Consider the following 25,686-nt stretch of genomic DNA (forward strand, 5'->3'; position numbering starts at 1 on the left):
TACCACCGTGTTCTTATGCTGAACCCAAAATTTGAGGCCCCCAGAGTGTCCCCTTCTCAGAATTTTGAGAACTTTCCATTTTTCTAGGGATTCTGGGGTCATCAGCTTCTCCTGTACCAAGTTTCAAATTTCTGAGATTTCTGGAAGTGCCTCATTAATTCATGTCTATTTTCATTTTTAAATATTTATATATACATTGCTCCAGACCAACTTGCTTTTATATATATAGATATCTTGCTTCTTTTAATTTTTTAATTTTTCCTTTCCATTTTCTCTATTATATATATCTCTTCACATTGTGTTTTTTGTTTGCTTTCTTCTTTTTCTTGGTTCAAATGAGCCTACTTTAGACCGAGCTTGTTCAACTGATGGGCTGTGATCTTTGCCCAGTTTTGGCGCATTTATCCACTGTTGCTTTCTTTAATCTGTCCAGGGGGTACATTCCTTCCAGGGTTTTTTTCTGAAATCCATGGACTTCTCTCACAGTATATCAAACAGACCGTCTATTAATGTTTATTCTGTTTTGTAAGTTATTGTGTTTTGCATGTTCTCTCTTAGTTTGTGCACTGTTTAATCCAATCATTTCAGGATTAATGGTCCCGCACGCTCGCTTAGAAATCCCATTTAAATTGCCCTCAACAAGAGAAAGCCACCCGGTCAGAACTACTGTGCACTGCTCTCAAATAAACGCTATAAATGGAACACCAACCAGAATATTTGTACAAATTTTTCAGTGAAGCATTCAAAATAATTGTACTCAACAACAATGATGTTAGAACAAAGAATCTTGAAACATTAGCGGAAACATAGAGGCACTTCCCGCTATTCATTGTGTCTCGAAAAATTGGAGTCTCAATATATTTGTCTTTGCTCGTATACAGGGTCTCCCGGGAGGAAGGGGCCATATGTTAAGAGGTGATAGTATTGGTCATCCTGAAGCAAAAATTTTATATGAACATATGCTTTATTTTCAACTAGCTGATGTACCTGTGCTTCGCTACAGAATTCTGCATTGTATACAGAATTGTAGGTTAGGTAGTGTACACGTTATGAGCAAGGTTGAATTAAATTGCATAGCTCTTAACATTACCCTAGAAATGTGACGGGGAAGTCACCAAATGTTTTTTCTCACGTGAAGACTGGGTAGGGAATAATCATTGTAATGGTAGGCCTGCTAGCCTATCATCAGTCACAATAAGATTGGGGAGTTTTCATTATAATGGCAGACAATCACTCTTCACCTGTCTTTTTACATCCTCAGAAAGACTGTCTTAGTGGTTTTTCCAACTGAAATGAACATAGGTCATTACAATGACGTCCGTAGGAATGGCGCGATTAAGAGCAAAGCTTTCACATGAAATACTCAATCAAATGAAAAACAACACATTTTCTCACTTTTAACGAACAGTACTACGCCGCCAATCTAACAGTCGTGATCCGTGAACACTCTTTGTCTTATTTTGGCAGTCGGGGGGGGGGGGGGTTTGAATAGTGGAGAGTCCCAGGTCAAAAACTATGCCCCTTTACCAATCCATTTCCTAGGAGTACCCAATGAGTCGGAAAATCTCAATTCACTACAATGCGGCGGAAAAATATGACTTGGAGGCAAATTTTTCCTCCAAGCCAGAGGAGAAACCCCCTCTTCACTGCTAATTTGGGATAAAATGAATGTAGAATTTAATTAAAGTGAAGAGAAAGAAACTTTTCTTAAGAAACAGCCCTTTTCAGGGTTGAATTTTGAGTTATCTGGTGAACTGTGGTGCTATTTTTTGGAATAGGCCTAAATTGTAATTCTAGACCAGGTCATACTACTACTACTACTACTACTACTACTACTACTACTACTACTACTACTACTACTACTACTACTAAGTGAGCCTCTGCCTTAAGTGTGCACACTGCTCATTCAAAACAGCATGTCAGAGTAGGGAACGAATAGCTGGAATGCTATGATGAATTAGTGTGTTAAGTACCAGCAGTATCAGAAAATGTATGAACCAGAGGAATGGCATGCTAAAGAAGAAAGTTTTCTAACTCCCCAGCTATTTCTCGCCAATATTCAGTCAGGCTGTTATACTCGGTACACAGCAGTAATCCCATCTATCGGAGATGAGTGCAGCATAGGAGATAAAGAACATCACAACAAACAATGGCCAATGTAATGTTTTTGTTGATCAATGTTATGTGCTTGCGATGTTGTAGGCCTTCGCAAGTAGTTTTTTTCCAACACTGAAATACAGTCGGTATGGTAAAACTGAATAAAACATAAATGATCGGAAATTGTATTCTCTATAATGTTTGTTATATAGTACTTTTTGATAGGACCAATAACATAGGTATTTAAAAATTAAATTTTAGGCGCCTTCCGCTATACTGCAATTTCATCCAGGGTGAATAAAATTGTTTACAACTTAGTCTGTAGTTTCTTATTCCCCAACTCTATGTATCAATTTACATTAAATTCTGTTAACCCATTTTCTCATCGCTCGGCGTTGATATGGACGTGGCAACAAAAATACAAATTCATGAATATCTGTGTTATCATAGCTGGTATGATAAAAGTTTATAAGTCATAAACAATCAGAATTTTAATTCTATATAACTTTAGTTATGTAGTATTTATCGATAGGACCACTAATAATATAAATATTTTAGAACATGGTGGATTTGACACTATAAAGATGAAGAAGAAATTGTTTGCTACGCGTGCATATATTGTTTTCTGACCACCACTGCTATCCTGGATGACATACAGAACTTCATAACGAGTGATACACAACTCTAAAGATTCTTCGGTATCCATACTGATCATATTAAATTGATCCTTCTACGGCAACTAAATGCATTAATTTATGCATTTCATCCATAATCTGGAACTCTTATCACCATTGTCACCTTCCCATCATATCAGTTATGCAATACGCCCAACACATCGCAGTGCAAGCTGTCAAAACTTCATAATGAAAGAATTACAAGTCTCAAGATTCTTCGACATCCAAATTGATCATCTCGAGTTCTTCCTTCCATGGTAGCTAAGTGCATTAATTTATGCATTTTATATATTATCGGAAACTTTTATCACAATTGTGACTATTTCTTCATCTTCTTTATAGTGTCAAATCTACTATGTTTTTCTGACTCTTTTACAATTTCTGTGGACTATTTGATACATTGTGCAACTCATGCTTTTGGCTGATAATGGGTCAAAACTAGTACCTAATAAATGTTTCTTCTGTAAAGTAATCCACTTTACTTGAATTTGTATTGAAAATGTGGAACTATTGTACTTTAAATTTTAATTGTAATCACAGTTCAATACGGATCATTCACAATGAAATTTATTTCTCTTTTTGGGTAATGGTACTAAAATGGCCATGCTAGCCAAGCTGGTTGCCATGGTGATGTTTGTTGATAAAATTGTACGTTTAATTTCACAATTTGTACATTTTGTTTGTAGGCAAGTCGATAAGTATCTTCAATTTTGCACTAATTGTCTTTAGGTTAGCTCACCAGCTGCTAGATGGCACCATTGTCTATGTCTGTGGTAGGTTTCAGTGTTATCAGATCAGTACAGCTTGCGCTGTTGCGACATAAAAATGGCGACACCACTCTCTGTTTGCACCAAGGAAGAACTGCGATCCGTAATCCGTTTTTTGTGATATGAGGGTGTACTAGGAGCAGAAATTCATTGAAGACGTTCAGCACAATACGGGAACAATGTTTTGCCACAGTGAAGTGTTTACCAGTGGATTGAACAGTTCAAAAGGGGTCGCACGAGCGTGAAGGATGAGGAAATATCCATCCATCTGCAGCTGTAACTGATGCCAGTATTGAACAAGTGCGTGATGTGATTCTGAATAACAGATGAGTGATTGTTGATGACGTGGCAAACCATATGCACATTAGTTATGATTAAGCTCCCATCAACAAGTGAAGGAAGTAGTGCATACGTGCCTTGCTGCACAACCAAAAACAGCTTGTGAAATGGTGGACCTTGTGCACTGAACAACATGGTGACTATGATGGAAAATGATGTCAATAAGAAGTGTGTACTCTTTTTGTAGCAAATTAAAAAATTGATTGGGCCGATGACCTTCGATGTTAGGCCTCTTAAAACAACAAGCAACAACAAGCAAAAAATTGATTGCAGATACTTATTGACTTGCTCTCGTAATTTATCCTGGGCGTTGTGTGGATGTGATGTTGCATGGCCACCAAGGTCATGCTGCTGGGGTTGGTTAAAGAACAAAATCTACAGGGAGAAGTATAAACAAGGTAGGACCTACTTGCTCGCATTTTAAATGCCTGTGCACACGTTATAGGAGAGAGACATCAGCTCCGATTAGCAACACAGCATCTGTCTGCGAGAGCTGAAAATTGCATTGAACTTTGTAGGTTTTTTTAAAAAGAATAAGTTGGAAATGGAAATGGACAGTTACACAATAATTACACATAAGTTTCAAACGGAAACTGACAATTGATAATTACATAATACAGTCTGTATCTCGGAAACTATTGAAAATAAAGCATATATTCATATAATGTTTTCACTTTAGAATCATATATACTATCACCTTTTAAAGTATGGGCCATTCCTCCCAGGATTTTAGAGGATGGTTGCCTAGTTGTACTCCCTCTTAAAACAATAATCACCACCACCACCACCACCACCATCACCACCACCACCACCACCACCACCTCCCAGGGTACCCTGTATAATTGGATGTGATGCTTATGAACCTGGGACATCAGAATGGAGAGGACAAATTAGGCCTTAATTTCATCCTCATTACTGTCAAACCCTTGTTACCATCTTTTTTCATGTGGATCCAATAATTGATCAATATTACATGAAATAACCTTCATCATAAAGCCTGTATTGTCATAAGTAAACACTTGTGCAACTGTTAATCATCAACTCCACCTTTACAATACAAATTGCCTGTCTTTATTAAGACAACATTAAAATTCGATACATGTTTCATCCCTTATTACGACATCTTCAGTCGAAAAATAAATGTACAGATTGTAAAATTGTAACAAGGTTATTGAACATATTAAGTATAAAAATTCAGTGATGATTGTGTCCACCTAAAATGCGACGTATGGAATGTCATGTCATATCAGTATTAAAATATCAGTGAATTTAAAATACCGTATTTCACGGCATAATTGTCGCACTTTTTATACCAAAATTTTCGAAAAAAATTGTAGGGTGCGACCATTATACGATGAATATTTAATACCAGTATTTGTATCACTCAAAAAATGTATTTATAACTAAATTGTATTTGATACAAATTTAAGATGCACGTAATACTCGCGTTTATACATCAAAATAATTAAAATAGTCTAAAACAAAATTCATAATTTTTCGCAACAATTCGGCGAACGTTTTTCCAAACTGAAAATAAAAATGAACGTATTAAGTTAATTTGTCATTAATTTGAGTATTAAAGTAAAAATATTACACTTGCAAAAAATTATCGCTTTGTTGTGAAATGCGGACTTACCGGTACGCAATTTATTCCAAATCTTCGGTGTCGCTATCGCAGGTTTCGCTATCTGATGCGCCGTCCTCGCCTCTGTTAATACCAGTATCAGATTCTTCGTCTCCCTGCCACACTGCGTCATCTTCGGAACCGTCTAGTGCATTCGAAATCCCAGTCCTTTTGAAGCTCTTGGAGACTAGTTCAGGTGGTATAAGATCCCAACTCTTCTTCACCCACGAGCATAACAAGTCCAAGGGTGGACGCCTGATATTTCCGGCGGGCGTCAATTGCTGATCGCCGCTCATCATCCACTCGTTGTAAAATCGACGTAAGTGGTCTTTAAAGGGTTTATTAACACATACGTCTAGTGGCTGCAAAGCAGATGTTAGGCCACCAGGAATGACTATCTGTCGTGTCTTATTTGTAGTGAGAATTTGCTTCACTTCGTTCACGAGGTGACCTCGGAAACTATCTAAAACAAGCAGAGCTGGTTGTTTTAGTAGTGCACCAGGTCTTCTATTCCACACAGTTTTAACCCAGTCCAGCATGAGTTCTACGTCCATCCAACCCTTTGGTTGCACTCGTACATGAATTCCACGGGGAAACGGTATATTCTTAGGCATCGTTTTCCTCTTGAAAATGATGTAAGGCGGCAACTTTCTCCCGTCAGCTGTAATGGCTAGCATTGCCATGCATCGCAACTTCTCACTACCGCTGGTTTTCATTAATACACTCCGTGATCCTTTTAGCGCAATAGTGCTGTTGCGAGGCATATCAAAAAAGATTGGAGTCTGATCGGCATTACCGATTTGAGAAAGCAAGTACGAAGTTTCCTTGCGCAAACGTATGACAAATCAGTGAAAATTTACAATCTTGTCCGTGTAATCAGCAGGCAACTTTTGGCTTAATGTTGTTCTCCTTCGCACAGACAGATTGTGTCGTCGCATGAACCCCTTAATCCACCCACGAGTCGCCTTAAACTGAGTTACCAGTATGTTGTGTTTGCGCGCTACCTCCTGTCCCTTAATTTGTAACATTTCATATGATACACTGCAGCCATTGTTACGTATTTCACTGATGTACCTAAACACTTCTTCGTCAATTATAGGAAACTTCCCTGTTTTAGGACCTCTAAACGCGTGTCTAGAAGGGTTTGTGCTTTTTAGCTTGTTTTTTACTTTCCGCCAGTCACGCACCAACTTTTCACTCACAGAAAATTTTCTTTCTGCAGCTCTGTTCCCGTGCTGTTCAGCGAAGGCAATTACGCTTAGCTTGAAGCCCGCAGAATAGTTTCTATATTTACCCATAATCGCTTATAAATGCTTCACACGTTAATGTTTTGCGATATAAATGACTTTCCGTAATTGTTCACTATTAAAACAAATTATTTCTGCAAACACCCAAAACACAAATTAAAAACAAATTCTCACGCACACATGTCTACAGTAATCACGTAAATCTGAAACAAATAAATGCATCTGTGATCTGTCCATTCCAGAGCAGCCAATACTGTTAGGCAGCAAGGAAGCATGCAACAATTTATCAGTTTAGCTCGTTGGTTGCGACACACTACTGCGCTTGCGCAAAGCTCGCAAACCGGAGCTCTAGCTAGCGCGGTGTAGATCTACTGTATAGTTGACTGTATTCCGAGACGTCAGTAACATTCATTTTTTTCAATTTCTTTTAAACATACGGTAATTAGGTTAATATTTCTTCCCAGTTATTGATGATTTTACATTACATTACTGACGAGTTTATAAAATAAAACTTTAATAGCATTGGATAATAATTATCTTGACTGCTTGGATAAAAGTTTTCATCCCATGCCCGGACACTTATGACGTAGTAGTAAGATAAGCCTAGCGATGACAACTGAGACATCGTAAATAATTCGGCTGAATAATTCCGTGGAAATCCGTGGAAATCTGCGTTATCGTCTTCGTGCGCAATAACACAGGAGCTGGCCCCATGGTGTAGGGGTAGCGTGCTTGCCTCTTACACGGAGGCCTCGGGTTCAATTCACGGCCGGGTCAGGGAATTTTACCTGTATCTGAGGGCTGGTTCGAGGTCCATTCAACCTACGTAGCCGGTATTTCCTGGCGACGTTGCCGATAAGCGATAACTTACAGCCTTACGTATTTCAAATGGGAACTCATAATATGTAGGTGGTGAATAAATAGTACACTGTCTCGCGACCACGTTGTCAAACTGCCGATAGTCTACCGGTAAGCCATGCGTCGTACATATACCGGTATTATTTATTTATACGTTGTGCAACATGTCGCAAACGTGACTGTGTTGCCAAATTGCCCATAAACCATACACGTATTTAAATTGCGCATTCATGTGCAACTTACGTTGCAGTTCCATTTACCTTTTAACCAGATTAGTGAACAAAATTTGGACGTGCGACGATTATGTAATTAAAGGTTTAAAGTCCGATTTTTGTATTGAAAATAAAGGATGCGACGATTACGCGGTGGCGACGATTATGCCATGAAATACGGTAGCACAGATGAAAATTTAGGTAAGCCTGTGTGTGTGATAAATGAATACTTGATGCATTCGTTGACTGCTGTGTAATTAACTATAATGTGCACAGACTGTTTCAAGCCTTGGTTGCTTTGTAAGTAAATTTATAAGGAGATGCAACATTTGATTCAATGTACATGAGTTGCTTTAAGGGTTGTGCCACGCAACTAAAGTTGGCCTAAAAATATAAATAATCTATAAGCAAAAATGATAAAAATAAAAGACATAAAAATGCAATCCTGATTAATTCATAGTTTTAGTTTTAATTACATTAAGGTAACAGGTAGGGACCCTTTTCGGAGGTAGTCCTACCCACGGAGTGGTGCGCCTGCCTATGTGAGTCCCAGAGCACACTGACCCGGTGTGTAACATCTGGTAAGGGTCCCAGCTCAGGGTTACAAGTGAAGACCTCAATGACTTCTACAGCGGAGAAGGTGGACTTCGGTACGGTGGAGATTGCGGAAGAGGCAGTCCTGTATTCAGAGATTAATATGAGTACAACCTGCTGCCTTGTAGGTCGAGGTGACTGGACACCAAAGGCTAAGGGAGAAAATCCTGAAAGAAAATCTCCGTCTGTGTTAGGCTCAGCAGGTCAACAGAGGGATTACTGAAGAAGTTGCTTTCAAGAATAATACGAGCCTCGGATGTAGGAATTCACGACGATGACATCGGTTTGGTGCGAATGACGGTTTACAGCCTGATGTTACACCAGCTACCCAAACCAAATGAAGACAAAGTATCAGAGTGGGAACATTATATATCCTGACATTGACAAACAAAACTGAAGAGCTGGTCGACCCCATGGAAAGGAGGAAACTTCTGATCCTGGGCCTGAGTGAAACAAAATGGAAGAAACCTGGGAAAATGAATATCAGATTGGACTATAGTCTCTGCTAGTCTGGAAATGAAGTAGAGTCTAAGAATGGAGTAGGATTTTTAATACATATAGATGCTTGTAGTGAAGTTGAGTTTATTAGTGAAAGGATAATTAAGTTATCTGTGAACTTAGGAGGGAAAAAGTACAATGTGATCCAAGTCTATGCTCCACAGGTAGGATGCTCAAAAGAGGGTAAGGCCAACTTCCTTAATAACTTGGAAGAACACACTCAGTATGACAATCTAATTGTAATGGGTGATTTTAATTCACAAATTGGCTCACAATGAACAGGATATGAATCCATACTGGGCCCTCATGGAATGGGAAATAGAAATGAAGAGGGAGAATATATGCTAGATCTATGCATGAGAAACAACCTGATAGTGAGTAACACTTGGTTCAAGAAAAGGGACTCCCATAAAATCACAAGATATAGCTGGGATGATAAAATAGGTACAGTAATAGATTATATTCTGATAGATCAAAATGTATGGAAAAATGTCAATGATGTCAAGGTCATTCCAAGTGAAGACCTTGGTGGAGACCATAGACTGTTGGTTGCAGTTATTGCAGAGAAAAGACCTCCCAAAGTCTGTAACAAAAGAGTCCCAAAAATAAAAACTTGGCGACTAACCGAGCCAAGTGTAAATGAAGAATTCAGGGAAGGTGTCTGCATGTTGTTGCTGAGAGAAGAACGGAAATTGGTAGATGAAGAATGGGATAATCTAAAGAAGGTTGTGGTGGGTACAGCAGAAAAAGTATGTGGATGACAGAGTCAAATAAGGAAACCTAAAGAAACTGCCTAGTCGAATTATGAAATAAAAAGGCTATCGATGATAGAAACCATGCAAGAAGATCCTTATATCAAGCAAGAATGTGGGGGGGATCAACATGAAATAGAGGAGAAGCTGTCACTTTACAGAAAGAAAATATTACAGGTCAAACAGTTGGTTGTAGCTGAAAAGCAGAAATGCAAGGAAGATCTAGCTACCAAAATAACACAGGATGGAAATAAAAAAATCTGTTATACAGTATTGTTAAGAATAGAAGAACTCAAAATGAATCTATCCAATCTGTAGAACTTCCTAATGGTGAGGTGACTAGGGATAAGACCAAAATATTACAGGAGTTCCAAAGGCACTTTGAAACTTTGCTGAACTGTTATGAAAATGTCACTCCATTAGACGACAAACCTTATGATTTTGGCAGCACAAATACCACTAGTCTGACATGGTTGGAAGTAGAGACATCAATATCTAAGCTGAAAAACAACACATAAACTGGATCAGATGAATTAAGTGTTGAGATGATCAAAGCACTCGGAGAGGTAGGACAACAGTGGATGTACAGGGTACTAAATGGAATCTGGAAAGAGAATGTAATGCCCAATGACTGGAAGCAAGGAGTCATCATCCCATTGTTGAAAAAAGGTGATAGAAAGAAATGTACCAACTACAGAGGTATAACTCTGCTATCACATGGCCTCAAAATCTACGAATCCATCATTGAGAGCAGGATTAGAAAATATGTTGAACCTACACTTGAGGAGTAACAATATGGATTTAAACCTCATAGATCAACTATAGACCTCATTTTTGCCACCAGAATGCTCTATGAGAGGTATTGGGAGAAAGGTAAAACACTTATAACTGTTTTTCTGGACATCGAGAAAGCATATGACCATGTACCACGCAGGCATATACGGGAATGTTTGAGACATAAGACATCATAGCACGAGTACGATGATTATATGATGAAACCAAGTGTTGTGTCCAGGTCCAGGATGGAAGGTCAGGTTGGTTCGAAACGAAGAGTGGAGTCCAGCAAGGAAGTTGTCTTTCACCTCTTCTCTTCATAATCATAATGGATGAAGTTTTAAAAGCGGTTAAGAGAAAGGGTCCAATAACAAATGCCCTGGTTTTTGCTGATGATGTAATGGTATGGGGTGAGACAGCAGCGGAAGTACAAACTAGACTAAATCTCTGGCATGAAGTTTTTACAATCTTAGGTCTCAAAATCAGCAAAACGAAGACAGTTGGCTTGGTGATGAGTAGAAACTCTCCAACTGTTCATCTAAGAATTGGAGATATAGAGATGGATATTGTAGACAACTTCCACTTTTTAGGTAGTGTTCTGTCATCAGACAATACCATACATCAAGAGATTAGTAACAGAATACAGAAAGCTTCCAAATTCTATCACGCTGTACGTCAAATACTTTGGGATGAAACATTTCCGTTAGTTTCCAAGATCAGCTTGTACAAAATATATCTAGTACCTATATTGAAGTACAGCCTGGAAGCAGCAACACTTACTGGACCAACAAAGAGTTGTCTTCAGGCAACAGAAATGAAGTTCCTCTGTTCTTGTCTACAAAATATAAAAATGGATAAAATAAGGAATGTCCGACAACAGCTTGGATTGGAAAGAAGCTTGCTGGAGACTCTAGAAGTGAAGAGATTGCAATGGTATGGTCACATGAAAAGAATGAACCCTCACAGGACTCCTCGAACATACTTTGACCACAATGTTCCTGGGAAGAGACCAAGAGGAAGACCTTGAGATGTTTGGGAAAAACAGATAATGAAGGACCTTGAAATTAGAGATGGGGACTGGTGTCTCATATTATGTGAGCAGCATCTGTGGATGGATAGAACAAACTGGAGAAGGCTCACACACAACTGCACCCGGCTTGCTGGAGCGAAGAAATGATGATGATGATGATGATGATGATGATGATTATGATGATGATTAATTACATATTTAATGAAGAAATATAATGATTTAAAGTAGCCCATGAGTGAAATTCAAAAGTCCTAAACTATAAAAGCTATATTTTTCAAATGTATACCAAAGATGTAATATGATATCAAAAGAATGTTTAGAAGTTTCCAATTCAGTAGCTTTAATGGTTCAGAAGATATGTTCAAATTTCTTCATTTTTATACGACACTGTGTAAATTTTTCAACTCCATATTTTGTCAACATGTTCATCATACATGCACATTTTAAAATTGTCCTGGATTTTAATGTGCTAATGATAGATAATCCTCTAGAATTTTTTAACTTTATGACATTCAGAGCATGACTAGTGCATCTGAGTGTTATGAAAGATGTTGCTCATAGGGTCAGTCGTGCTGCAATAGCACTTTCTGACTCAGTGAGGAAAGCAATGGCAAACTACCTCACTCCTCGTCTTGCCTGGTACGCCTCATTTTATTTATTTATTTATTTATTTATCATGCCTTTGTAGGTGGCGAAGTTAGGGCTCTTGGCCCTCTCTTACACTTAACCACTTGGTACTGCCATTGGTTTTTGCGGTTTCCTTATAACCGCATAGCTTTTGGTGGTGCTATTTGAGGATCCAACCAGCCTCTGGGCTGATGACCTAACAGACACAGACATGCACTCATAATTTTTTCCTTAAATATCAGCAAAATAAGTAATTTACAAAAAATATCGTAATTTTTTTTCCAGAAGAAAACCAAGTGCAGTTTCAATTCACCATATATCAGCGAAGTAATGTAGCAAGTTTGAACTTCCTATCTCAGAAACTGTAACGCAAGGGACATTTTATATACAGGAAGGTATTGAAAATTTGAAGTATGAGAAAACAGCGTTTAAAGATCTGCATGCACTACTCACTCTAAAATCCTCATAGTAGGCTACATACGTGGGGCCCTCAGATTTCTTTTTCTCCTGCCCTCCTGATGCTCTTCTTCTTTCTCTGTTCCTTTCCACTGGTAGAACCTTGCTTCTTGCTATTGTATATCCAACTCTTGTTGCATTGAATAGAAGTGGGCATAGCACTCACAGAGAAGGCCTGGGGTATTTTATGACGTCAAAATCAAAATTTCAAATTTTTCATCTATTTTCACGAAAATTCACTTATGCATATTCTTGTGATATGCAACATACTCACTCACTCACTCTGTAGGCTTCTGAGGAACGTGAAGTTCCTGTGCCGATATCATGATCCTCTTCCATTCTTTCTTCTTCTTTTACCGGGCGAGTTGGGTGTGCGTGTAGAGGCGCGCGGCTGTGAGCTTGCATCCGGGAGATAGTAGGTTCGAATCCCACTATCGGCAGCCCTGAAAATGGTTTTCCGTGGTTTCCCATTTTCACACCAGGCAAATGCTGGGGCTGTACCTTAATTAAGGCCACGGCCGCTTCCTTCCAACTCCTAGGCCTTTCCTATCCCATCGTCGCCATAAGACCTATCTGTGTCGGTGCGACGTAAAGCCCCTAGCAAAAAAAAAAAAATCTTCTTCTTCTTCTTCTTTTTTTTTACAACTTGCTTTACATCGCACAGACACAGATAGGTCTTATGGCGATGATGGGACAAAAATGGGCTAGGAGTGGGAAGGAAGCGGTTGTGGCCTTAATTAAGGTACAGCCCCAGCATTTGCCTGGTGTGAAAATGGGAAACCACGGAAAACCATCTTCAGGGCTGCCAACAGTGGGGTTTGAACCCACTATGTCCCAGATGCAAGCTCACAGCTGCGCCCCCCTAACCACACCGCCAACTCGCCCAGTTTAAACACCCTTAAAAGCCACCGACCTCAGTTTCAGTTCAGGTGTATCTTTTTCCTCCGCACCAAAACACAGCAGTGTACACGGTGGTACTCAGTGGTGTTCCACATTCCTGGAACACATTCCACTTGCCCTTTATCAACGGATTGGGTTCCAACATGATGGAGCCCGACCTCACTTTGGACTGGGTGTTCGTGAACACCTGGATAAAACTTTACCTGCAAAGTAGATAGGAAGAGGAGGTCCTGTTTCGTTGCCTGCTCGTTCATCTGATTTCACCTGATCTCTTCTTGTGGGGCCATGTGAAAAGCCTTGTGTATGAGACACCTGTTGAGACTGAAGAGGATCTCTTGGCAAGAATTCTCACTGCCTGTAACACTGTTCAAATGACACCGGGGACATTTCAACAGGTATGACAGAACTTTGTGCGATGATGCCATGCCTGCATTGACGCAGGGGGATGCCATTTCGAACGTATGTTATAAATGGAGCAGCTTGTGAAACTTGTGCAGGTAAACGGACTTAAATGAGTAGAACTTTGCTTAACTTTTGACTCGATCATTTCCGGAACATGGTTCCTTATCTCATATTGATCCATTTGCCGTCCTCCATCATCCCTGAAAGTTTGTAAAATCATCATGGATACACCCTGTATAAGTGTAGTAATGGTATATATACCGAGCTCGATAGCTGCAGTCGCTTAAGTCTGGCCAGTATCCAGTATTCGGGAGATAGTTGGTTCGAACCCCACTGTCAGCAGCCGTGACGATGGTTTTCTGTGTACCTTAAATAAGGCCATGGCCGTTTCTGTCCCACTCTTAGCCCTTTCCTGTCCCATCATCGCTATAAGGCCTGTCTGCGTCAGTGCGACGTGAAAAAAAAAGTAGTGGTATCTCTTTTTTTTTTACTGCATTACTCATCTACGTCAATAAGCTTATAAGAGTGTAGTCTTGTACATTGGGAACAATTCTCTTCTTTTGGTGAAAGTTCACTTTGTAAAAATCATATTTTAAAACACCTTACCTCTGTGGTGATGTGTATCCATCTACTTACGTCCTGGAAGTTGGTGTGAGGAATTGCTTATCATTGTGTAGCTATACTTACCTAGAGTAGTCAGCCAGGAAGGCATCTGAAACTGCTCATCTTTCTTAAATAGCAGCTTTGTTGACCCTGTAACAGAAGAAATTTTGACACAAAAATGTTCATTGTAGGTGATCTGGTGATTACAAGTAGCAAAATACTGACTACGGAATATATGTATGCCACATTACTGAAAGCTTTATAAGATCAAACTTAAATCCCCAATCATTCAAATAGTTTTAATGATTAATGTTTTGAGAAGGTAAACATTTTGACTATATGTCATGAGTAATTGCAATTTTTGGACCGGTGTGGAAAGCAATGGAAAACTCACTTATTTCCCTAGTGTGCCTCTTCAGTGACAACTAGGCCACCTATGACAACTGATGGAGAGCTGTTGAGGATCCAACCACCCTTTGGGCTGAATACTGGTGGAGTACAATGGAGCAATGAACCTACAGTTTATATCAAATTGTAATTAACTACTTAATTTTCTCAGCTCCCTTATCAATCTCGAAGCTTGCTAAGCCCATCAGTCTAAATATATAAAAGTTTATTTAAAGTTAAAAATTTCATTATTCCGTATTGAAGAATATTAAAGTTAAAATTGAAATAATTGATAAAGAGATTCAACATATTCAATACAAAAGAACAAGAAATGTAACGAATTACATTCCCATTTAATAATAAGTAGAAATGGTACCGGTTTCGACCCTAGTCCAGGTCATCATCAGCCGATTAAAACATAAAAAGCAATGCATAGGAAAAGGAAATAAAAGATTAAGTACACTCCGGATCAGTAGAAGAAAAATGAATGGGGGTAGACACTGTAAGGCAGGAGTTGAGTATGAATTAGAAGAACCGAAATGAAGGTGGAATTTTTTTTTAAAGGAAAGAATAAATTAATAGAGGAAGAGGAATAGTGGAATAAGATAAGAATAAAAGAAATTGAAATTAAATGGTGTTGAGGAAGGATAAATAGGGAGATAGATGAAGGAGGGGTAGTTTAGGGTGGGTTAGGAGGGTGGGTTATTGGAGGTAGAGAATGTGGGTAGGAACTTTGTAAGGCATGGAAAATAGAACTGGGGTTTTGAAATTTAGAATTTTTGAGAAGAAGAATTAGGAAGTCGAAAAGGATATTGGGCCTGATATGTCGATGACACTTTGGTAATTTTAAATGAAGAATCAACCAACGCAGCCTCTACACTTATTCATCTCAACACTTAGACTCTAACATTAAATTCACCCTCAAATCAGAACACAACCAAACTCTTAACTTTCTAGACTTAACTATCACTAGACATCTTTCTTCTTTATCTTACAAAATATTCAGAAAACCAACCCAAACAGCAACCACAATATGACAAGATTCTTCGTACCCTCAAGCACATAAACGTGCTACTTATAACAGCTTAATTTTTCGTGCCTTCAACACCCCTATGTCTAAAAAAGATACGTAACATCGCTAAATTCAATGGCTTTAACAACTCCTTCATAAACCGCATCATCAACAAATTCAAACACCGTCCTAAAACCACTTTATCTAAAGACATAACAAAACCAACTGCATTTTCCACTTTCACTCAAGTTGCTTATAAAACTAATATTTAAAAAAAAACACAACATGAAAACTTCTTTTAGAATTAACAATAGAAATTTGGATATTTTACACAACTCTAAATCACTAAATAAATCTAATGCTTTTTCTAAATCTGGAGTGTACAAATTCAAATGTAACAACTGCAACTCCTCCTACATCGGACAAACTGACCGCAACTCCAATATCAGATACTCCAAACATATCAACACCATTAAATACAATAGATTCTCTGCCATAGGACAACACATACAAGACACCAACCATAGTATCACCAATATTGAAAAAGACATGAAAATACTTAAAAACATAGGCCCCCTCTTAAACACTACTGAAAATTGCTTTATTCATCTTGATCAATACTTCAACCCTAATTTCAATTTAAACGACATTTCTGAAAAACCCAATATCCTTTTCGACTTCCTAATTCTTCTTCTCAAAAATTCTAAATTTCAAAATCCCAATTCTATTTTCCATGCCTTACAAAGTTCCTACCCACATTTTCTACCTCCAATAACCCACCCTCCTAACCCACCCTAAACTACCCCTCTTTCATCTATCTCCCTATCTTATCCTTCCTCAACACCATTTAATTTCAATTTCTTTTATTCTTATCTTATTCCACTATTCCTCTTCCTCTATTAATTTATTCTACCTTTCCATTAAAAAAAAAATTTCCACCTTCATTTCGGTTCTTCTCATTCATACTCAACTCCTGCCTTACAGTGTCTACCCCCGTTCATTTTTCTTCTACTGATCCGGAGTGTACTTAATCTTTTATTTCCTTTTCCTATGCATTGTTTTTCATGTTTTAATCGGCTGATGATGACCTGGACTAGGGTCAAAACTGGTACCATTTCTACTTATTATTAAATGGGAATGTAATTCACTACATTTCTTATTCTTTTGTATTGAATAGAATAAATGTACCGTTAATCGGCACTGACCGAGTGATCGGCACTTTTGCGATTAAATGCCTATATCAAGGCTTTAACTGAATAGGTTTGCCATCTGCTGGGATTTTCACAAACCTTAGGTACACATGATTCATTCAAACTCCACTAGAAGCGCTTGTGTCGAAGGTGTTCTGCCACGCTGTCAGTTGAAGTGAACTCATGTGATGTCACTGTCGTTGCCTAGCCTGCGTGTTAAGGAGTAGGACTTCAGTATTCGTAACATCGGCATGATTTGCAATGTAAGTACTGTTGAAATTTTAATTATTCTGTTGCAAAGCTACATGTTGCATGAGTCAGAATACACAAAACATGATTTTGATCATTTATATTATATTTTCGGTCAGTGCCGAATACTAGTTCAAAGAAAATCACAGTCGTACCAATTATCAGCAGGTGTGCTGATAACTAGTGCAACTGAGGCTTCCAGGAAGTGTACCTTTTCTTAATATATAACTCCCGCTTCATAACCTTCCGTTGGAAATATCAAAAAGAAATACTTTGAGAACATTTGAACTAGTAATTGGCATATACATTCTTCACTCAGTTTCTTTTTAAAGTCTGATAAAATAAATGCCGAACATTAGGTCATGTATGTGCCGATCACTCAACAGTGAATTCACATTTACCTTTCAGATGGCTCCGAAACTGCTTTATTCAGAAGAAAGCATGAGGAAGGCTTTGGAAGCAGTGACTGGAGGTATGCCTGTCCTTAGAGCAGCGAAACAGTACGGAGTGCCTAGGTCAACACTTCAGGACAAAGTAAACGGCAGACTCCTTCTTATAGAAAAATGGGACCTTCATCTGTTCTTAGTCAAGATGAAGAGGCAAAACTGGTTAACTGGATAATTACTTTGAGTAAAAAGGGGTTTCCTGTGACGAAGCATCAACTTTGCGATTCTGTAGCTATGGTAGTGAAAACATTACAGAAGGAAACCCCTTTTAGTGAAGGTAAACCAGGTAGGCACTGTTACAAAGCATTTCTTAAGAGGCATCCCAAAGTTACTGAAAGGGTTTCTGAAAATCTGACAACAAACAGAGGATTTGTAAGTGAACAGAGTTTAAGAGATTGGTTTAAGGAAGTGCTTGACTATATGACAGAACATGGTTATGCAGACATTTTAAAAGAACCTTCTAGAATTTTTAACTGTGATGAAACTTGTTTCTTTTTATCACCCAAAGATAACAAGGTTTTGGTGCAGAAAGGCTCAAGAAATGTGTATAATGTTATTGCTAGTGGGGAGAAAAACAATGTAACTAGTTTATTAATGGTGAATGCCTCAGGTTCAATAGCCCCTCCAATGGTTGTGCTCAAATTCAAGAGAGTTCCCAAGCTTGTTTCTGATGCAGTCCCACAATCATGGGGGATTCGCCGTTCGGACAATGGTTGGATGACGGCGGAAACTTTCTTTGAATACATTACGAACGTGTTTTATCCATGGGTAATAGAACAGGGTATTAAACTACCAATATTATTATTCATGGATGGACATACATCACATCTAACCTTACCCCTCTCAGAGTTTTGTGAAAAAAGCGGTATAATTCTTGTTTGTTTGGGTACAAACACTACGCAATCTTGCAACCCCTTGATGTCGTCGTGTTCCGTCAAATGAAGCTTTTTCTGGAAGAAAGCTGTGCATGACTGGAGAAATGAAAATGATCACGAAAAGTTAACTGTGAGTAAATTTGCTCCATTACTGGAGAATGTACTGAAGAATATTACTTCTCAAACTATTATGAATGGTTTTTGTAAATGTGGTTTATTTCCATTCTCTCCCGAAGCTGTGGACTACAGCAAGATCTTGGAGAAAAGGGAGGATGATAGGCCTACTGCTCCAAATGCAGATGATGTAAAACCTCACTTGAGGTTCTTCGAGAAATGTATAGACTCTGAAACAGGGCTACTTGATTTGTTTAAAGCAACAACTGGACGCTGGGTTGGTTCGACCAAGAACGAAAATCTTTTTTACTTTTGGAGGGGACTGAAGGAAGAAGCTGGTGAAATGCAAGCACTGGAAAACACAGCTGACGAAGTGCCACTTGTGCCTGCAGATTTTCCTTTTTCACAGCTGAAGGTAAACGAAACAGTTGAGATGTATTTAGAAAATCACGATTTCAGTGAATTTGAAGGACTCCTAACTAACACTCCAAATGAGACTTCCTATTCAAGGGAGTGTGTGAATACTTCATACTCTGGAAGGACTACTGAGGAATTATCTGGGCACATATCCGATTTAGATAGTGAACCGTTTGAACAGTCAGATAACTTCAGCAGACATTTACCACTTTGAATGCCAAAGAAGTGCTTGCTTCCAGAGTTTAACTCTGTTAATGGATGCATCGATCCCTCTGTAACAAATCGTGGAGAATCCAAGTGTCAGGCATTCATGTTAGAAAGTAGATCTATCCCTCTTTCTCGTATTCTTAATCATAGTAATGGGAGAGTAGCAGAATCTTCAACCAGTGCAATTCAAGTTTCTGGAGATACATTGAATCATAATTCTCAAGCGGTCAATATGATAGACAATAGGCCTACATGTTCAAATCAGGAGACAGCGTCAGATCAAACACCCGATGTGCAACACCATGAATTTCAATGAGTTGGGTTCTAAACATCTGTTGACTCCACCTTCCACGTCTCAGATAGTTTTATCTCCTTTTAAAAGCATACTTTTATGGCCAAGAGATCAGCCAGTTCTGAAGAAGAGAAAGGAGAAGATACCAGCAGTAGCAACATCTGCACAATGGATGAGATACTATCAAAAGAAGGAAGAGGAAAAAATTAAAAAAACAAACTGAGCTAGAGGAACGTAGAAAGAAAAGGGAGCAAGCAAAATCAAAAAAGGAAGAACAAGAAGTGGAAAAGAAAGCTTTGCCTAAAACAGCAACTCGTAATAAAAAAATTCAGGAAGCAAACGATCAAGAAGCTGTACATAAAAATAACGAAGTTAAGAAGGGAAGGATTAGGGAAACACCTTCGGAAGTTGCAGAGGATTCATGGTACTGAAAAATATGCGAAGAAGACAAAAAATTGCGTATGATACAGTGCATGCAGTGCAAAACATGGTTTCATGAAGTGTGCTGCAGTATCAGTAAAAAAAAAGGGCTCCCATGACTTTCACATGCCACAGTTGTGTAAATGAATAAACCTTTCAGTGATGGTTATGAATTTCATGTTTTTGGTCCGTATTGAACAATATATAAGTAATAATAATAATAACTTAAATGTTTCCACCTTTTCAATACAATATATTCAATATATATATATCGGCCAACACATGCAAGATTATAACCATAATTTCACCAATATTGAACAAGACATGGACATCCTCGTATTAGCAAACAAGGGCCCTTTACTGAACATAATGGAAAATTACTACATACACCTAGACCAATACTTTAATGCCAGTCACAATCTCAATGAAATCTCAGAGAAACCCAACATACTCTTCGATCTATTTATCACTTTCCTCAGAAACAATAATGCAGCCAACCTAAACTCAATCCTAAATTTAATCAAAGGTACTTTTCCAAGACAATTACACTTTCTCCCGCACCCTTCAGCCCCACCTTAAGCCCTCTTCCTAAGCCATATTTCATTTCAATACAAGAACTTACTGATTTCCATGATTATAATTTTTACAACACCCCATCTATACTTTATTCTTTGTTAAAAACCTCTTATTATGTATATTCCTTGTATTATTAACTATTACCATAACATCTCATTTCACTTGTTATTCTTTAAAATAATATTGTCTTAGGATTTCGCCACAAATGATCTTTGCTCCAATACGGCTGATGATGACCCCTAGATGGGTCGAAACTAGTACCGTATAATTTTGTAATTTTGTGAATATATTGTATTGAAAAGGTGGAAACATTTAAGTTATTATTATTATTACTTAAACCTTTCAGTGTCAGTGTTTCATTTGAAAGAAACATACGCCTGATTATAATATTATGTCAACTAAAGCTAAACGTTGTTTTGATAGGCTTACTGTACTTAGGACCACAAATCTGTGGTGTAATGAAATGTATCCTTGTGCGTGTTACTTAATGGTGATTCAATAGTAAACATACTGTTTCAATTTTTAGGGTGAAATTTTGTAATATTAAGGTAGAAATAAAATCTGTCCTGACTTAACCACATTTTAGTTGCCACTGCCGATTAATGGTACACTTGAGTGCCGATAACCGGGTTTCAGCTTTTCTTGCGCTGTCGATCATTGGTACACAGGGGTGCATCTAGTAAAATAAATTATTTTGAAATGAACGGGTTGTCCATGCAAGCACTTGAATATATCCTTTCAAATACAAAGGTATTTATGTGCCATATCAACGTAAGTTGCAACCAGTATTGTAGATATTAAAGACTTTACACATGATGATGTAACGCGGTTCCTCTTATGGTGCCGATTAATGGTACACTTACCCTAGGTTGAATCTCTTTATCAATTATTTCAATTTTAACTGTAAATATATAAAATACAAGTTTTGTCTGTACATTGCTCAGAATTAAAAAAGAATGGTATTTCTGTATCGGTTGTGTCCACAGTTACAAAGAACTGCACTTTTTAATTTTCCGTCATGTCTGTCTGAATGTACTATCTGCAAAACTTTTAGTGACACCTCGGCTCTTTAGGCCTGAATCGGTAAATCTTAGTTATCTTCGAGATGTGGATTGACAACCTATGACACCAAAAATGAGTAAGACATCTCTACTCCAATATCTGAAAATTTAAAGTCAGTCTTGTCAATACTTACAGTTGTTTAATTCATTAATTTTTATCACCTCATACACCGTACATGTTTTGAGGCCCCTACTGTCCTCTTCCTCAGCAGTTTTTCCTCTCACTACCAATTATCTCTTGGACCTCTTAACTTAATACATCAAACACCAAAGTTCTAAACATCTCTTAATAGAAATGTAATCTATGTCATAATTAAAGTAAAATATATCCTAAATGTCATATAAGAACACAAAACTACACTATTCTATTTACAATTTTCTTAAAATGCCATCCTTGTCTATTACCTAAGACTATAATCAATTTATTAAAATTAGCATCTCATAACTTGTTTACTAAAATCTTCCAATTCAGAGATCATGTCAGTTAAATTTTGCTGGTATTTCCATCTTTCCTTGAAAATACCTAGAGTTCTCCCCTTCACTCCAAGCTAAATTGAATATGCTGTTATCATACATAAACATAATTAGCCTTGACCTTATCATCGAGTAACATGACTGTCAGTAGAACACTGATATCAGGACCACTATCTTTCTCCTCTATTTGCTCTTACTGAGCTTGATAGCTGCAGTCGCTTAAATGCAGCCTTGCATCCGGGAGATAGTAGGTTCCAATCCCACTATCGGCAGCCCTGAAAATGGTTTTCCGTGGTTTCCCATTTTCACACCAGGCAAATGCTGGGGCTGTACCTTAATTAAGGCTACGGCCGCTTCCTTCCAACTCCTAGGCCTTTCCTATCCCATCGTCACCATAAGACCTATCTGTGTCGGTGCGACGTAAAGCCCCTAGCAAAAAAAATAAATAAATGCAGCCAGTATCCAGTATTTGGGAGATAGTGGGTTCGAACCCCACTGTTGGCAGCCCTGAAGATGGTTTTCCGTGGTTTTCCATTTTTACACCAGGCTGTACCTTATTAAGGTCATGGCCGCTTCCTTCCCACTCCTAACCCTTTCCTGTCCTATTGTCGCTATAAGACCTATCTGTGTCGGTGCAATGTAAAACTACTTGTAAATATCAAAAACCTCTATTTGCAAAATGAACAACGATTACTTTGACACCCAAATTTTGTCAGTTGTTCTATTTAAAATCAAATGCATTCACTTGCCCTTGACCTCTGTTGGTTGTCAATCAAATCACACCACAATGGTTAAGAACTCGGTAAGACATCTGGCTGTGCAATCTCAAAACTCTGAATACTATTGTTATTTATAGAGTAAGAACAATATGGCTGAAAACTGAACTTTTGAGACCTATTAGAATGGAGAAAAATCCAATTACATCACATGAACACCTTAGAACTCCTACTTGGAAACATCACATAAAAATAAAAGCAAAAATAGCAGGTTGTTGTAACAGAGAAAAAGAAAATAAACCATCACTCTTCACCCTCAGTAAGTTGATTGAGCTGCTGCATATATGGGAAAATACTTTTCCATGACTAAGAGGATTAAGCCCTTTTCTACCTCTCATCCTAACAAATCTCCAGGCAATCCTGGTAAGAATAGGTAGGCTGGGCTAATTATTTTATTATGCTTGATATTATTACGGATGAACTTTTCTCGAGACATGATGTGATACAGTCGTGGGATTAAGATAGAGGTTTGGAAAATCCATATTGATTATACTTTCGATTCAATTCAGATTTTGGCTCCATTCAGTTGGCAGTTCTACTGAAACATTGGAGTTCCTTCCTTGTCCCTCACACCCGTAAAACGAAGTGACGCTAAAAGTTTCACGGATTATGCATGCATCATGAGAAATAGGCTAAAGAGTATTTAATGAAAATCAGTATGTAAAGTCGGGGAATAAGGCACTACAATTTAGGCTGTAAATAATTTCATTCACCATGTTGAGTGAAATGGTAGTTTAGGGGAAGTCCTAAAACATAATTCTCAAATATCTGTGTTATTAGTTGTCCTATCGATAAATACTGTGTAACAAAATTATATAGAATTACATTTCCGACCATTTATGTCTTATACATTTCCACCATACCAGCTATGATAACAGAGATATTCACAAATTTTTTTATTATTTTTTTTTGCTAAGTCCACATCAACACTGAACCATGAGAAAATAGGTGGACAGAATTTAACCCTTAACTATGGACGTACATTTACAGTGACATCATCATGGACATGAGTCACAGGGACTGCATCAAAATTAATGCGACTGTTTTCATTTGAATAACTACACTTTACTCAACCCAAAACCACAATAACATTTTCAATTTATTTCTTTATAGAACCCTCATACCTTCAGATTACAGTCGCAGCAATTTACGTTACTCAGAATGCACTGTTCCATTTAGACACACATATCCTTTACACTATCAACAAAAATGGACCCCCGAGTTGGCCGTGCGTGTAGAGACGCACGGCTGTGAGCTTGCATCTGGGAGATAGTAGGTTCGAATCCCACTATCGGCAACCCTGAAGATGGTTTTCCGTGGTTTCCCATTTTCACACCAGGCAAATACTAGGGCTGTACCTTAATTAAGGCCACGGCCGCTTCCTTCCAACTCCTAGGCCTTTCCTATCCCATCGTCGCCATAAGACCTATCTGTGTCGGTGCGACGTAAAGCCCCTAGCAAAGAAAAAAAAAGGACCCTAACTTGGGTATTACAGATGTTTGATATCCACTTCACTGAAAATTAACCACAGATGAGATTGATCTCTTGATGGGATGGAAATTGCAACCAATGAACTTGGCCCTCAATGTTACTCTCACTCAACACATTCAAAGCAGATCTTTCTTGTACACTCCAAACACACTGGTTTTTCACATCTGTAGCCCTTGTAATATGTTTTTTTCTTCTTTGCTGGTGGGCACAGACAACAAGTTATCCGTTTTTCAAGATTCTCCTCAGCAGTGATGATACGCTCCTCAGGGCTGCTCATAATTCTAGAGATAGCACCTCGTATGTCTCTTGGGATCCTGGGGTTTGATACTCTTCTTATCAATGTGAGGCCTAGTGAATTGAGCAGCAAGCAAGCTCTTTCAGAAAATGTTGCCTGGTCATTTAGGGTCTCTCACGATACGACTGATGCAAGATATTTGCATTCACAGCTGCAATATCTATGATACGGAAGAATGCCATCGGCCACTTTCTTGTTCTTCTACCTGTGCAGTAGTTGGCTGACAACTGATCCGAAGTATCAAATTCAGACTTCGTAGAATTATAAAACTGACTCGTCTCTTTTTTCCCCATGTCCGCATCATTTGCTTTCCCATGGTGCATAGAGGATACTAACAAAACATCTTTGTTTCTTTTCGAAATGTGTGAAAGAAGAGTTATGTCTTTCGTGAAGCCATACACAGAGGAACTGACCTTTCTCTGCTTGGAAGGCAAGAAGTTATTGGAATTTCCTTCTTGTTCTTCCTTATTGTCCGAACATAACCAAGTCCTCTTGAACAAGCTGTACTGAGGTGAACCAATTCTCAGCTGTTATATTCATATTTGTGCCCTGTATTCGTTCCGATAAAAAGAACTGCCCGAGTTGGCTTTGAAAATTTCCTATCTTCTTTCGAAAGATTTATTCCATCAGTGTTCTTTCCTGCATATTTATATGCATTGTACAAATAGCTATTTCTCACATTGGTCAGGCACATCAATTTCACTCCTTATTTCACAGGCTCATTCGGAATATACATTGTGAACTTATACTGACCTCTGAAACCAATTAGCATCTCATCTACTGTTGCATTTGTGCCACTGGAGTAACACCTTTGAGAGTTATGAATAAACATATTCAGAAGCTCAGACATGGGTGCAGTAGGATCTGTCTCTCTCTGCTGCATTCTGTCTTCAGGGTTGTCAAAACGCAGGCTGCATAGAAGAACGGAAAACCTCGTACCTGACATCGCA

At 38.3% G+C, this 25,686-nt stretch overlaps 1 protein-coding gene across 1 annotated transcript in view; it reads right to left on the reverse strand.

Moving 5' to 3' along the window:
- LOC136856943 (uncharacterized) overlaps positions 1-25,686 on the reverse strand; it is a 245,934-nt gene that overhangs the window by 104,224 nt on the left and 116,024 nt on the right. Inside the window, exon 6 of the mRNA XM_068231054.1 lies at positions 14,539-14,604. Coding sequence (XP_068087155.1) covers positions 14,539-14,604 — 66 coding nt within the window. The remainder of the gene's footprint in view (positions 1-14,538; positions 14,605-25,686) is intronic.

The sequence above is a fragment of the Anabrus simplex genome, chromosome 1 (assembly GCF_040414725.1).
Source record: "Anabrus simplex isolate iqAnaSimp1 chromosome 1, ASM4041472v1, whole genome shotgun sequence".
NCBI classification, from domain to species: Eukaryota; Metazoa; Arthropoda; class Insecta; order Orthoptera; family Tettigoniidae; genus Anabrus; species Anabrus simplex.